The sequence below is a fragment of the Aptenodytes patagonicus genome, chromosome 1 (genome assembly GCF_965638725.1).
Source record: "Aptenodytes patagonicus chromosome 1, bAptPat1.pri.cur, whole genome shotgun sequence".
NCBI classification, from domain to species: Eukaryota; Metazoa; Chordata; class Aves; order Sphenisciformes; family Spheniscidae; genus Aptenodytes; species Aptenodytes patagonicus.
In genome coordinates this window covers 73,500,142-73,515,888 of record NC_134949.1, presented here as the reverse complement: position 1 = coordinate 73,515,888, position 15,747 = coordinate 73,500,142, and the positions used below count along the sequence as shown (strand labels likewise).

Sequence of the window (15,747 nt, the reverse complement as noted above, 5' to 3'; positions counted from 1 at the left end):
TTGTTCATTGACCGTTCAAATGTTAACTTTCCAAAGGATGGAAAATAACATTTTAACTGAAGATTCAAACTGAAAAAAGATTAAACTACCCTAGAATAACTTAAGAAAATAAGTATAGCAAAATCCAGGATCACTGGGACAAAAAAGTATTGTGCAGAAAAGGCTTGATGACCCACTTCTGAGATCTGAGTGAGTACTATTTATGGTTTATTAGAAAAGAAAAAAAAAACCCACACCTTTTTGTTAGAATATAATGAAAAGTTTGGGGTAAGAGTTATCCAGCACCACTGCTGATTAAAGATCTTCCACCCTGCTGCTTTACTCAACCAGGGTATAACTTAAGCCACCAGTCCAAGTGCTAGAGAATTTAGTAGATCTATTACTAACTGTGTAATCCATTAACGTTCTTCACGCATGTACTCCTGGTTACTACATCTAGTGGATCCAATAGGGTGAGTAATAATTCTTTCCCAGACTGTCCAATTAAAGTGATTTAGATAGAAATGAACTGTTTAAAATTTTTTCCGATTTCCTGAAAATAGAACCTTATTGGATTCATTCTATGACAGATATATTTATGAGGAAATATTAACTGAAGACTACTTTTTCCCCCTCAGTAATAATATAAACAAGGTTTGGGTTTCAACTACCTGGTGAGGTCTTTCTCTTTGAGCCAGTCCACGACACACAAAAACTGCCAAAACACCAACTATAACTTTTTGAGTAATGTCACTTTATTAAGGGACTTAAAAGAATCACATTCTCTAGTAGTCTTGGAACAATGCAAATGGTGAACAAAAGACAAAAATAGATGTAATTGGTTCTGAAAAGCACGAACATCTGTAGAGAATGTGTTGCATTATTCCTAAGGACTCTTGCTTTTGAAAAAAAGCACATGTTCCATATATACAAGTGTCAGTGCAATAGCCAATAAAGCAATCAGTCAGAAATATAAAAATATCCTAGATACAAACTTAAAATAGATGTTTGAAGGCTGACAATATCAGTATTCTGATATTTCTGTACCTCAGGAGTATGATCACTGGGATGAGCTGTTCTGATGAGGTAAAAGACAGTAGATGCTCTGTGATAACACAGAGCCATACATTTTTCCCATAAGACACAAAAAAATAGAGCACCCAATGAAACTGCAAGTCTTTGCTGCAAGTGCCCACAGGAAGTGAAATTATAGTCTATGAGCATTAACACATTCCCGCATCATTTACGTTTGCTGTCTTTGCCAACAGTTATACCAGCAAAAACTTGCTAGTTCTCCCACCCTCCCCCAGCTTCGGTATAAACTGCACGTACTTTGCAGATGTACCAAACTGACAACTGCTTTAAACACAGACAAGGTCTGTAAATGTCCAAAACCCACTTAGTCATTCTTGCCTTTATTGGTTGCAATTCTTTTCTCTGCAGCAAGGACAGAAAGAGATTGCAAAGCTTGACAGCTGAACAGCTCTCTCTAGAAGGGTTAGGGAGAGAACTAGGTGTGTCATATTTGCTTTGCCCCAGGTGTTCCAGTGATGCCACTGAACTTAAACCTCAGCTGGTTGAGCAATAAAAATCACGTTCCTCTTGTTCGCTCTGTTTTGGATGGAAGGACATGCTAATTTGGGGCTACTGTTTCAAAAAAAAGAAGAAAGGCTATTTGGGCAAACTTCCAGCTGGATGCTGTCTGCCTGCATCATGATTCATCTTCTTTCCTTCAGCCATCTCTTTCACCATGACCCTCCAAGCTCTGCTGCTAAATTCTGCTTCCTATTTCTTCAACTTTTCAAAGAAAATGGCAAAACGACAGGTAGACAGACAGTGTTCTCCGTGTCTTCGTGGCAAAGAGCCCCAGGAAGAACTGGCAGCAGAGCTGGGAGTGGCAAGAGTACAACAAACACAAACTCCTACTTAGGGGGCGCAATGATAAAGAGTTAATTTCAAACTGTGTTTCAATCTCAGGCACTCCTCTATCGAAAAGCACAATGAATTATATGTACAGCAATATTAACTTGAACAGGATATGATTTGTATGATTAAAAAAGCACAACAGGAGCTGGAAGTTGTCGTCTTATGAAACTTGCCTTACCACTTACGGCACACACGTGCACTGAAGCACACAGCAGTTGCCTGAACCTTTAAAAGATTTCTTAGCTTTACATCCTAGATTCAAAAGCTTTCCCTTAAATCTTTTCATTTTTCATCATTTTTTTCTAAACCTCTTTTGTCTCAGGCAAATTCAGTCAGCTGTGTAAGACGGAAAAGTGAAGCTATTAACATCTGTAGTATGACGACACTTGACAAATTATTTCAGGTTTTCTTTCAGTTTCTGGAAGATGCTTTGCAGATGTCAAAGCCTCAAGGAATCATCATACTTCTCTCCTTAACCCCATTGAACGTGGCATTCAACATTTGCAAATATTGAATCACTACTCACCACACCCCAGTAAGACAGGCTATTACCTCTCAAGTAAACAGGCAGGGAACGGAGGCACAGAATGACTAAGTGATTATTCCAACATCACGATACAAGTCTGGGAGAGTCAGGAGCTGAACCTGTAGTTCTTGCGTCTCAGTCTCACGTTGTCTTTTTGTTCTGTGTTGCAGCCTTATTCTTTCCCGCAGAGGAAGACTGGAATCTCTTAAGAGTCTGTCACTGCTACTCTGGTTGACAGGTGATGTCGCCAATGAGATAAGAATTGTTGCATTCCCCACAGCAAAAGGTGGAACACAGTGTGACATCTGTTTGCTGGAAGAAATACTAACCATACAAGTCCTTAAGTAAGAACATCAACATTTATTTAATATGATATAAAAGAAATGGGATACGAACATTCGTATTTGAACAATAATAAGTGGCTTCTTATACTTACATCATATGTGCTCATTGTATAATATATACACAATGAACATAATTACATTTGTACACAAACTAAGTACTGGATTGAAAACCTGCTTATTGCTGTACACACCCTAATCCAACGAAGGAAAAGCCCAGTACCTCAAAATACCTACACTCCATTTTATTTAAGAAAAAGTAACCACTAACATTCATGTATATGTTGACAGAAGTGTGGCAGTAACTGCTGACATTGCAACCTGACCAAGAAATAATTACAGCAGAAACAGGACATATTTTACCAAGCAATAATAAAAATGGCACATTTTAAATATATCTATATGTATATATATATAAAAATTTTACAAATAAAATGTTAAAACAATAAATTGTAGTGTTTAAAAAGTGTAAAACAAGGTTTAGTGGTGATATGTAAAATTAACCGAGTTAAGCATCTAAAAAAAGCAAAAAAGTAAACTTATAGGATCCATAATTAAAAGAACATTAAATTCTGAAGAATATCAAATAAAGTTCTGACTGTAGGCTGCACATTAAAAAAGAGCCTTTATTTTATGTGCACAGAAATCATAGCAGCAAGCTGGTATCAGGAGAACAATCGGAAGGTTGTTGAGTGTACATGTGGGCCATTTAAAGCTCTCTTGGAATAAACATTTCCCAGGAAGTGATAAAATGATGCTCTGTGGCCAAAAGCATCAGAACTATGAATTTCATAGATTTAAAATATACTGTACAATATCTTCTCATATTTTCATAGGTCAGGTCCATACATCTCAGGCATGAATTGTTTCAACAGAAGCCATTAGTGCTGAAAGACAGACATAGATTAAGTTACTCTATTTTAGCAACAACAGAATATTGTATAAAGCAACTCCTGGGATTAAACACAGCAAGGAATTTCTGACCTCATCCTAGCAGTAGTTATCAATGGTGTAGAACATAAAGTGTTTTAGAAATCGGTTGTTTCCAAAATCAGTTTTCCTGATGAATAATACTGCTGTCAAGATACTTGGACAGCAAGAAGCAGAAGCAAGCTTTTTTCACATTTACACAACTTCGTATGGAAGCCCATTTATTCTGAGAGTTTTACCCTGTGTACATGGCCATCTCCAAACGTTCTTCATATAAAACCGGTAATATTAGCAGAGACCCTAATTGCTCTTACAAATGACAGGCACGGTTTGAAGAGGGATGCAGTAGTGTTCAGTTGCTACATCGCAATGGCAGGGTAGCTGTGAGGTGTTCTGAAGTTCAAGCGCTGCACCCAGAGCTTGCTGCATTTTGGTAATTGCTGAAAGGACTTCTATAAATAGCTTTTAACAGTTTGTTAGTAAAAATGTTTGAGCTTTGGATCCAGGTGCTGTATAAAATGTCATTATCCCTCCGTTACTCAGTGTAAATGTAATGCTTAAAACGTAACAATGTTAGCGTAGTACACATCCAGATTTGTCTCTGCAAAGCAAGGGCCGTGACAAAGAAAGTAGCTCTGTGTTAGTGGGTTTTCCCTTAGTCCTACAATATCCTGTGCCACCAACTTCCTATGCCAAATTCCCCTGGCATCGTGCCAAGAGTATCATTTTACTAATTGACCATAAAAGCCAAACTTAGGTATTACCTCATTATTCTCTGAAATCTACCATACATTTTCCAGATGCTGCCTGAAAAATTTGGTTGCATACGAACAGGGCTGATCCCACAGCTCCGAAGTTCCCTCTGCCGCGTAGGATTTCTTGCATCAGAGACACGGAGTTCTCGCACGTTAAAAGACCTATCTTTCAACAAAGCACAAAACACTGGACTACTGGAACAGCAGCCCCAGAAGGTAAGGGGCAGTAAATACTGCGGGCAAGCAGACTATGCTTCCTACATCTCCTACGTATACTAGGCCCAGCTCACGGCATGAATTTGTTTTGGAGCTCCTAGGAAACAGCCAACAGAGGCATCGAGTGCGGCAAAGAAACATGGAACATATATGCACGGAGTTAAATACTTTTTCCAACTCAATTCAAATACTAAACAGCCAAAAGGGGTGTATTTTAAGTTCTGGAATCCTTGCTTTATTACAGCGAGGCATGTGTAAGCAGAGCATTAGTTTTACAAGTGCCATCCCAGATGCACTGTTTTGTCATAAGCAATTAAGGCTTATTTGTAGAATCGTACTTAACACAGAAAAGTCACAGCTCCAGTACCTACGAGGATACACCACGCTGTGGGATGTCAGGGCTTGGGCATTAAGTTACAAAGCAGATCACTATATAAGCACTTCACTGTTGCTAATCTCACATTTAGCATGAATACTTAAAAAAAAAAAAGGAATTTGCTGATGTGATCATTGGAACTGATGACAAAAGAGTTGAAAGCAACTTAATGCAATTAGTAAAAAGTTTCCGGTGAAGTTATAGGTTGCTTTCCCTTTCAAGAGAGGCGTGCTGTGGCTATGGCCAGAATTCAGCAGTGCAGTTTCAGTTTCACTACTGACCTCAAACCGGGTTGATGGGGTAATGTTTGTCCTATTTAAGAAGAAGATGCATGATAAATGCATGTGTATTTATACAGTGAAACTGAAAAGCATTAACACAAATCAGTATTTCCAGAAAAACTCAATAGTCCCACTTATCTTTTTTAAATACTTCTGTGATAAAACTTTTCAATAAAAGTACAAAAGTCCAAGCTAAATCTAATCATGACAGACCACATCCATCAGGAAGCCAGCAACACAGGTGGCAGTACTGGATGTGAAGAGTGCATTTCCCACTCTCTCAAAAGGAGAAAAAGATGAAAATAATTTTTTTTTTTTTTTTTAAAAGACTATAAGTAGTTTCCTGGCCATAGTTCATACAAGAAAGGTGCCTGTGATGAGTAAGTCTACTATTGCTAAGATGAAAGCTTGGCAATACAGATTGGGACAGTAAACAAAAAAAAAAAGGCATTTTCAGATCTCACGCTAAATGACTGAAAACATCTCTATTTTAAAGTTTTCTTGATTTTAAAGTTTTCTTAAGTTACATTAGCTATGGCATTTAACATTACTACTGAAACAAAGTTCATTCTTTTAGTAGAAAGCTTATTTAAACAGATACTTCCTGACAACAAAGAAACGTGGATTGATTTAAATGCTAGTAAAGTACTGAAGCATTCACATTGGTATCCTATTAATTTCTTTAAACACTTGTATAAACAAATATGCTTACTTATATTTCCATTTCCATTCATTAAGTAGGTAACACTACAGGTAGGAACATGTAATCTAGCCTAACTCATGCTTTCTAACTTGATTCCTAGAAGAAATCTGCCTACTGTGACAAGGGAAGAGAAACGGTGTGGGGCTATCTCTATAGAAAGAAAAAAAAAAGTTTTGTAATTGTTCCATTTCTTCCACCCTCATTTTTTCCCTTCCTGTTTGTCATGCCTCAGTCATCTATGTCTTAAGCCATAAACTCTTTGGGCCATTAGACCATTCCCTCCTACACATCACTAAGAGATCTAGCTCTAGTTGCCTATTACCACGACTGAAGCGTCAAGATTCATTTGCACCTGAGCACCGATGCTCATACCTTAACTGGGTATCTGTTTTGTAACAGCTTAGGTCTCTCATGTAATTCCAAGGGCTATTAACTTGCCAGTTGTGGAGAATGTGCTTGATAAGCCCATTAGTCCTTTCTCTTTGTATTTGGATAGAGAATACGTTACTTGCAAGCAAATCAATACATGCATTTGTTTTGTTTTCTGTTTAGTTTCTGTTCAACATTGCAGATAACTTTGTCTTGCCAAGTATTGTCTACAGATGTTTCTTGGAAAAATAACTAGAACATATATACTTAGAAAAATGCTAGGAAAATGGCAGGAGGGGTGGGGAAAAAAAGACGTACTTCTCTGTAACTATACACACATGAAATGCGATCCTTCTGTGAGCTGCGTCTGTGTAGATGGAGCTGGTGACAATGATGATTCTGGTGAAGAAGGCAAACTTTTCACTGCAAGTCATACAGCAAGATAAACAAGAATACAAGTTACAGAAGGCATGATTTCAAGCCATAACAAATATAAGCTTGAAAATCACCATTTCAAGCCATAATAAATATAAGCAGAACCAAATGAAAGTTACATAAGTCAAGACTTAAAATCTGATCAGCACAATGAGCACAAGTTCAGGGGAGAGCATAGATGTTCTCAGGAAAGATCATTACTCAGGCCTATAAATGACTAGCAGAACACCTACGGAACAAACAGCAGACAGATGAATGCTGATGTGTTATTTGTTGCTGGTATGTTGCAAAGGGGGGGGGGGGGGAGGGGGGGAAGTACAATTTAACTAGTCGGCATACTCCCAGACCCACCTTTATATCCCAGCTCAGATTAACTAAGCATTTTTTATTCTGCTGAGCGCTATAAAATGTATTTACAAGTTCTGGTTTCGATTATCAAGTCACAGAAAGGATCGCTGACTGCACTACAAAGGTCCAGGTCACCTTTTATATCCATAAATTGAACGATTTGGCTTACTTAACCATTCCCATCACCAAATATCCTAATAATGTCTTAATTTCTATCTTTTTCCTTCCTCCTCCCCTACTCACTCCCCTCCTTTTTTCTCTTTGCAAACAATTTTTCTTTACTCCAGCCTTCTCTTCTTGCAAAGTAATACACCACCAGTCGTTTTACCAGTTGGCTAGTGTTTTCTGTTTCTTCATCTTTCCTTACTCCTGAAAAGATGACCAAACTAGGGTCTTTCACTTGCTAGTTCAAAATCTACTAGATATATTGGAAACTCTCAAGGATTCCTCTATCTTGGGCATACCTGAGGCCATCCATTAGCAAGGAGGTAAGGGTAAATAATCTATACATATCCAGGATTGAAATGCTGTTCTACAAGATGAATAGGGAAGGATTTGCTCCAAGCAACAACTATAGTATGACTCGATTTCTGGCAATAGTTATTTAATTCCCTGAATTAAATGCAAGCATAAGATCTACATTAAAATCTCAGAAAAATGGAATTTCTGTAGTTGTCCGCTGGGAAACTGTTTTTCTCTACATTATGAAACCATACACTTGACATAGAGACTAGCTCAGCACTTTCAATTCACAAGGGTTTGAGAGTGTCAAAAGACGTGATCAAAATGAAATCGTTTTACATATGTACTGTATAAGCTGTGCTTCAGTCTAACTCTTTTCCATACCTGCTGTTGCCTGATTTCCTTTTGAAGACTGTGCTGCTAATTCAAATGAAGAAATAATCCCTCCTTGTTCTTGAACACTAACTACTTCACTTTCTTCTGAGCTGGTTTTGGGTTTGTGGTTTGTAACTGTGGTCACACTCTGCAAGCTGGTTAAAAAAAAGCACAGCGTTTAGAACTTACTCTAACTTATTTTCAGGTGCTAACCACTAAGTATAGGAGTTAATTTAATTTTCTGTTAATAGAAAAAAGTTGCAATTTGCAAGTTTGTGTAATATAAATTAAGCACGTATTTTGAAGCCCTTCTACCTTGTAAAGTTAAGACTTAAAAAAAAAAGCACTGGAAACTGAATTCCTTTCCTTCACATACTCATGCAGTTTCCTTCTGCGTGATATCTATTTTGCTGAAGGGTGCTGTAAGTAAGTTACGACCTAATGTAAGAACTCACTTAGGATCTGCAGTGCAACTTACACTAAAGTTATGAATCCTTAAAGAGGAATATCCAAGACACAATATTCCTCTAATTCTGCAATACTCCAAAATAGTGAAGAAAAAGTTAAAGCAGGAGATACAGAATAAGCTGTTTAGTCTGCTTATTCTTAGTCTTTAGATATTTAGTTTTCCTAAATATCAGTGGTAAAGAGCTTGCTATGGAAGCCCTGGCTGAAGCTTTCCTAATAAACTGATAGAAGGCTTGAAATGACATTACTAAATACATTTTGTATCCCAAAGCAAGGATTATGAATGTATTCTGTTTATAACTGGGGCAATACTTGGAAATAAACATTGCTCCTCCCACCAACTCATCACCTCTTACTGAACCCCCGCAGTGGTTAGGTTTCTCACTACATTTCTCTGTATGTAAACCACTCAAACACGCATAAATATACCTTATAAGTATTTGCGACAGTATTTCATTAGTTGCTTGGTCCGTTCAGCTAATAAATACAATGTGCAAGTTTAAAATAGCCTCAGAACATCTTGTTTTATTTTTACCTTATATCACCATCATGTGTTTCTTCCAATTTATTTTTCTTTTCCTTTTCTGCTTTCGCTTCATTACTCACTTCTTTTGAGTCAGATACAACATGTGCATCTGATAAAAGATCATCAGTTTTTGTCAGCTATAAAAAAATTGAAATCATGAAACAAAAAGCTGTAACGCATACTAAGTGGTAGATAAGAAATACAGTATCAGGAAACAGTTTTATTAACAGACAAATTTTGCCATCATGTATACTTAGTAACTCAGAATTACATAACTTAAGAAATTTTTATCAGTACCATTCAGGTTAATAGAGTCATCCTGAACCTTATACCAGAGCCAATGGGCAGGGCTTGGCTTAATAACTTCCAGAACTTATCTGATCTCTTTGGATTGCAGCCTGCCTATTTTTTCATGCTATCCCTCTCTTCACAATGCCAACAGAGATTCCAGCTACTGGAGTATATGGCTGATGAGCCTGAACACTGCTCTTAAAGGTCTGATTAGATATAACCAATATGTGTGTTACACAGTTTTCCTTTAGAAGATTTGCATACTTTAAGCAACAGACTCTCAATACAAAGTGTTTTTAAATAACAACAACAGATGTTAATTATTTGATTTTATACCATTCTCCATCAGACATATGTTTAAAAAAGCCGAATATAAAATAGGAAAACAAAAGGAAAAATGAGTCAGGAAAAAAATATTAAACTATAAGCAGGATATGATTATGTAGAAACAGCTCCAGTAATCTGTTCTTCACAGTCAGTCTGCTTTTGCTGAGTGTTCAGGGCACTGCCGTACCAGAAACACCGAGGTACTTCACTGCCAAGTGAGTTTGAGACAATCGTCAAGACAGAAATCAACCCGGTGACCAAATGGCACAAACTACAGTTACTGCCTACTTCCATGCATAGATCGTTGTGTCAGCTTTATTCTGCTTCCTATGAACTATTTGATGCACTAAAGCCAAAACAAAAAAAAAGTCAGGTGTATTAATTGATTGTCAAAAACTACGCTGGGATATCCTAAGCAATGAACAGATCAACGATTATTATTTAAAGATAAATTAGTATCGGTTTTGTTTCCAAAGAAGTAAAGACCATGATTTTGTAATTTTCCAATCAATCAAGATAGTAACACATGATGTTAAGTAAAATGAAATTTAGGAAGATTATATACAAGAAAATCCAATTTCTCAGCTATAGACAGATCCGATACAATTTTGCACTTCTCTACAGAATATTTGTTACATCCAAAAAGATCTCTTAATCTTCCAAGCAAAAGGAACTGGCTCAATTTCCCATACTCTGCTGTCTGTGGCTCAAAAATATTTTTCTACTGCAAGAGAGGCTGATGAACAGTTCAATAAAGGATAGTTTAGTACCTCTTTAGTAACACCTGAATTATGTTCTTGTTCTCCATCATGTTTTAGTTGCGCTATTTCTTCTCCAGGTCTTTCATCATTTTGTTTTGAATTATTTTCTTTACTAGTGCTCTCTAATTCCTTCATGTTACCAGATACAGTATCATCCTTTTTTCGATTCTGTGGAACAAAATTGGTATATAGACATATTCTTAAAAAAGTTATCACAGTCTCAGTTCTGAGTCTTGTGCTATCCTCTGACTGTGATAACAAAAATATTTAAAAAACCTTAAGCATACCACATTGCAATAAGGAAAATGGAAATTGTTAAGGACTTAGAAGGTTCTCATTTTTGTACCTTTCGAAACAGTTCAAATACTTTTTTCTCTGTAAGCTTATTGTACTTTCTGTGCGCCCCCCCGCCCCGATCTCCAGCATTTCTATTAGTCACCTTTATCTTCTGAAATTCCATTCATATTTAGCTCAGTCACACACAGGCTTAGGAGCATTCTTATTTGCATTCATAAGCACTGATTTTTTAAAAAATAGCTTTTTCTGGTTGGAAAAAAAAAAAAGAGATGGATAAAAATCTGCTCTCAATACAAAATTCACTGTGCACCTGCGTGCATTTTCTCCGATTATCTTGGGTGTCTTCCAAGCCTATGCTGTTAACTGATTTAACAGAGGACAACACAGCATCTGATAATGGCAGAGGATATCACTTATTCCTTAAAAAAACATAATCCATTGCGCAGAGAATAATGATATAAAAAATTTGAGGAAGGATGGTAGAAGTGACTTAAGACTGTGAACTGCGAACATTATGTTCGGCAGCAAACGGAACTGAAGTGAGGTTCGTGTTAAGTCTCATCAAACTAAGTACTAGGGCTGAGAAAAATAGGAGCCATGGAAGTAGTGAATCTTGTGGCTGAATTCCTGTGATTTAGCACATGCACTCTGTTAAGAGGAAATTCCATGCAAGTCAGTTCACAAATCAATCTCTTTCCTTTCCTAACTAAAGTATGCACCCATAACATACACTTGTCCCAAACAATAACAACTGTGAAGCAACTTCCTTTTGTATTTCAGTAATCACTTAAAAAATTACGCAGTAGGCTGTTTATAAAATCCTTTTTTTCCTCCAAATCTTAAATAACCAAACCCCACCTGTAAAGACTTCCAGCAGTTAATGCCACTGCACCATTTTTCTGTATAAAAGTCAATAGGCATAGAAACTACGCTTTTAAAAATAAGAGCTATTACTACAGTGTAATACCTCATCTTGGGGTTTTTTTGCCAAATAGCGTTCTGGAAGAATTAAAGTTGTGATAGAAAAAGTGATTTTGTAGCACGGACTGCTAGCTAAATATTAAATTCAGACACGTTCTCACTTACTCTATAAATTTCTTATCTCATCCACGTAGCACTGATCTCACACAGAAGACTGAAGAACGTGCTGACATGAACAAAATTCTTTTGAGTTCTGCATAGCAAGTAGTGCTGGCACAGAGAATTTGGCCACTTCCCCCACTCTGCTCCCAATGTGCTGGCTCACCAGGTATGACACGTGCATGACTGCAGTTTCCTCACCTTGAGGAATGAAATGATACCATTGGAAAGTGGTAAAGCTCAGCCACCTCTATAAAAACTACAAAAAGAAACATCTGCAAAGCCTTGCTTTGCACGTCCTTTTCTTGAGAAAGGCAGCATTAATCACAAAAATATTTGTAGGAGCCCCCTTCATGTGTAGCATTCATGATGTCATCCCAAATACAGATGCTCTACTGCAAAGGCAAAACTTGAATTCAGTGTCTTCTGGGGATCCAATGTTGTGGAAAGAAAAGTAACTTTTGTATAGCTCTGAAGGCAGTTTAGCATGTTCAGAGGAAAAAAAAAAAAACAAAGCTAAAACTTATTTGGAAATATGTGACTTCTTAACAGTGCAATGCATTTAATCTGGTTTTGGAAAAATCAGATGCTAAAATGTGTACAAAACATAAAAGAAGGCATTTCCATGTCAGTGTAAAAAAAAAATCAAAACCAGTGTGGTCTGAGGAAAAAAGTATGCCAGAAGATTAAAAAAAAAGGTAACTCCATTAAGCTATTGAAAAAGAAAACTAATTCTTAGCAGTTAGAATGTAGTAGGCTGTCTAACATCCACTACCCTGAATCTATTTGATATTTTTGTCCTGAAGTAGTGTGGGTTTTTTGTTTGTTAGTTGGGTTTTGGGTTTGTGTCTGTCTGTCTCCTTTTTTTTTTTTTTTTTTGTAAGATGTATATTCAGGATAGTATTTCCTGGTTAATGACCAGCAGTTATATCTTCCTCCTCTCTCCCCACCCTTAACCATTGAATAAACTCATTTCTTTGCCTTAACTGTTTAAGAATGAGTGACAAGTGAGGGTTCTATTTTTATGTATTTATGGGCTCAAAAACCACAACAGAAGAGTACCAGTTAAGAGCTATCATCATAAATACACATTCCTACCTAAAAATGTTACAGATGTTTGAATATATTACATGGGAGAAAAATCTTCATAATTTGTACATCAACTGAATCATGATTCTCCCCGACACTGCTTTTAGTCACAAAGCTTGCAATTTCATGTTGTTTGCTAGATTTGACCAAAAAAAACCATTCACAAACATCACAACGCATAATCAAACATATGTAGATTTGAACTATTTCTTTTCCAAAAAGACAAAGAAGTGACTTCTACTATCATTAGGTGTAAGCACGAAGGTTGTCTTCTCCCTTTCTCTTGTGTATGGCAGAGAATTGTGACTGTTACTCTGTACAAGCGGTCTCAAATAGACACCCATAGTGGCATGTGATTTTGGAAAAAGAACAATTTTGAAACTTTTTTCTTAATTGGACACATTAAAGTTTTTGAAGAACGTGGGACCCACCTGTGCCAATTTGAATGGATTATCTCTGACAGACGACACACTCTGTGAAGGAGACTGGTCTGAAACGCCAATGATACTGAGTCCTTTTCTCTTCTCTCTCAGGCAAGCTTGTTGGTGTCTCTTTATTCTTTCCATCTGTTCCTCCACAGTCATTCGAGGCCGTGTGCTTTCTGCAAGACACAGCTGCTCCACTGCACTTCTTGGTCTTTCCTTAAATGGAAGAAAATATGTATATATGCACACACTTGTTTTAAAAAAGCAAGATTCTAAACTGTTTAGCTTATCAGTAAAAATCACCTAATGATTTACTAAGGAGCAGAAAAATAATGGGCAAGTAAAGATCTTCTATGTATGTGAAGAAAGTACAAGGACCACTTATTACTAAACGAACACCGAAATTCAAAATAAAGGAAGGAATAATTTGCTTTTTTGAACAGTGACATTACCACCATCAATAATAAACATTAAGAGAATGGGTAGATGCTCTCTTAAAGCCATCCTATCAAGTTGAAACAATTTACCAGACGTTAAATGACAAGCAAACACAAGTTACTTGATTGAGACAGAAACATAACCAAAATTTAACAATCCAGGACATTTATACCAGTTGATCTAATAGCGATTTCTGCCTTTTTATTTCAAGAAGAACTAGAGCTGGACATCATTTAACGGCAAGTGCAGGCTGAAACAAAGTGAATTTATCACCACTTAAAAATCTGTAATTCTAAGCATTATATTACTTCCAAAATAACAACCATCACTTTACCTACTCTGTTCTTGAAATTCACTGATGTTCAGACAGATCTGTACTTCGTATGACAGAAAAAAATTTACTTCGGGCTAATCAGCTGCATTCTGTACGTTCACAGTAACTGATTTCACTTCTGAAAAGTGGTATTCTTTCTCCAGTCAACATCCTGTGAGTTTCTCTCTCCTCTCCCATTCTTCCTACAACTTCTCCTCTTGTATTCATGCTGTAACTATGGCAAAAGTTTTCCTCCCTTTTGCATGAACTACATGTAAACGTCTGTCTGCAACCCAGAGATTACAGGACTCTCTAATCTGAAATTCCAGGCTTATTATCCACATATTGCTTACTGTACCCTTATTTTCTGGCCGCTTTAGGTACTTCCCAAATCATTTTAGTAGTTAAATAAAGAAAAGCCACTATTTGTTACGCAAGGGCTGTTAAATTGCCCCAGAAGCCAAATACAAGTCCTTCAAAGTTTTAACCTAAGACGCTTTATGTCCTTGCAACTCAAGCCTGAACTTCAGCAGCTTAGTAGATTTATCATTACCATTTAGTTCTTGCCCAGTTTGACTGTCTCTACGCAGTTTAACATACACGACCTTTATAATTTTGTCATTCTTTCTACAGCTGTCTCCACTAATTTAGTATATTTTTAGAACAGTGAATTTTTTTGTAAAGAAAATTAAAAAGGTAACTACAACTTTTGAAGCAACTACAGAACTTAAACTTAGAAATGAACACATCACTATCCATCAATGCTCGAAGGTTATTTTAAAGTACCGTTCTTAGATCTATCTTCTTATTCTTCCTCAAAGTGACGTAGGACGCTATTGTTGAAGACTCTGGCGTTGGTGATTTGGTTCTGGGTGGTACAACTCCCACAGGAAAATGTGAGCCTGCAAAACAGTAAAGCAACGTACTAAGTTCTATGCAAAACATTGCCAAAACAGTTTATTGCTTTCTAGAAAATACATGTTGCCAGCCTTGGAAGCTGTCCTTCAAAAGACAGCAAAGATCTTAATGCCTAACTATCACGTCTGTTCAGGTATGCAGGCAGATGACTTTCCCCATGGGAAACTACTGCACACAGCAGAAGAAATTGCTGGACATGAAAATATAACCACAAAAATTTTCTGTGAGAAACAGACACAAGTTAGATAGCACCGTGTGGAACAGCTAGATTTCACAGGTGGTTAAGGGGAAATTACGTGAAAGATGGCCAAACTGACAATCGGACGTCAGTACTGGGAACTTTTTGTGGAATAGAGTTTGCAAAGCCAGCAGAGTGCCTAGGTAACCGTATCAGTGCTACCGCTTAAGGCCAAGCTTACCTAGATAATGGTGTCGAAGATACAAAATTTAGCAAAAGTGGGACCAATGAACAAAAAGTAATTATAGGTGGGTTGTTTATTTGGGAGGAAACAAAGGCTGTGAAAGGGATGGGGCAAAGCAGATGGGAAAGAACAGGCGTGGAATAACAGAGAGGAGGGGGAATAAAAGGGGCCAGCTTTGCATAAACAAGCTGTTTGTCAGTATGCTTGTCTGACCAAGCATTGCAGTCTGTCCTATCTTATTAAATTTTATTCTTTTTTCCATGTGAGTCTGCTTTCTCTTCTACACATGAGAGCGTGAGAGATGCTACTGATCTTCAAGCCAGTCTAGCTTGCCAGTAGGAGACAGCTGCAGAGAGATCATACATAGGTC

The 15,747-nt window shown here is 37.1% G+C and overlaps 1 protein-coding gene across 15 annotated transcripts in view; it reads right to left on the bottom strand.

The window, feature by feature from the left end:
- Nucleotides 1-712: 712 nt before the first annotated feature.
- Nucleotides 713-15,747, bottom strand: part of PLEKHA5 (pleckstrin homology domain containing A5) — a 176,037-nt gene continuing 161,002 nt past the window's right edge. For 8 of the 15 annotated variants that reach the window (XM_076342275.1, XM_076342427.1, XM_076342379.1 and 5 more), the window contains 7 exons: nt 14,824-14,939; nt 13,293-13,502; nt 10,405-10,563; nt 9,026-9,153; nt 8,032-8,177; nt 6,721-6,825; nt 713-3,659 (listed from right to left, as the gene is read on the bottom strand). In XM_076342275.1, the coding sequence (XP_076198390.1) occupies nt 6,731-6,825; nt 8,032-8,177; nt 9,026-9,153; nt 10,405-10,563; nt 13,293-13,502; nt 14,824-14,939 (854 nt within the window). In that variant the 3' untranslated portion in view covers nt 713-3,659; nt 6,721-6,730. The remainder of the gene's footprint in view (nt 3,660-6,720; nt 6,826-8,031; nt 8,178-9,025; nt 9,154-10,404; nt 10,564-13,292; nt 13,503-14,823; nt 14,940-15,747) is intronic. The other 7 variants (XM_076342265.1, XM_076342285.1, XM_076342305.1 and 4 more) reach the window with 1 other exon arrangement.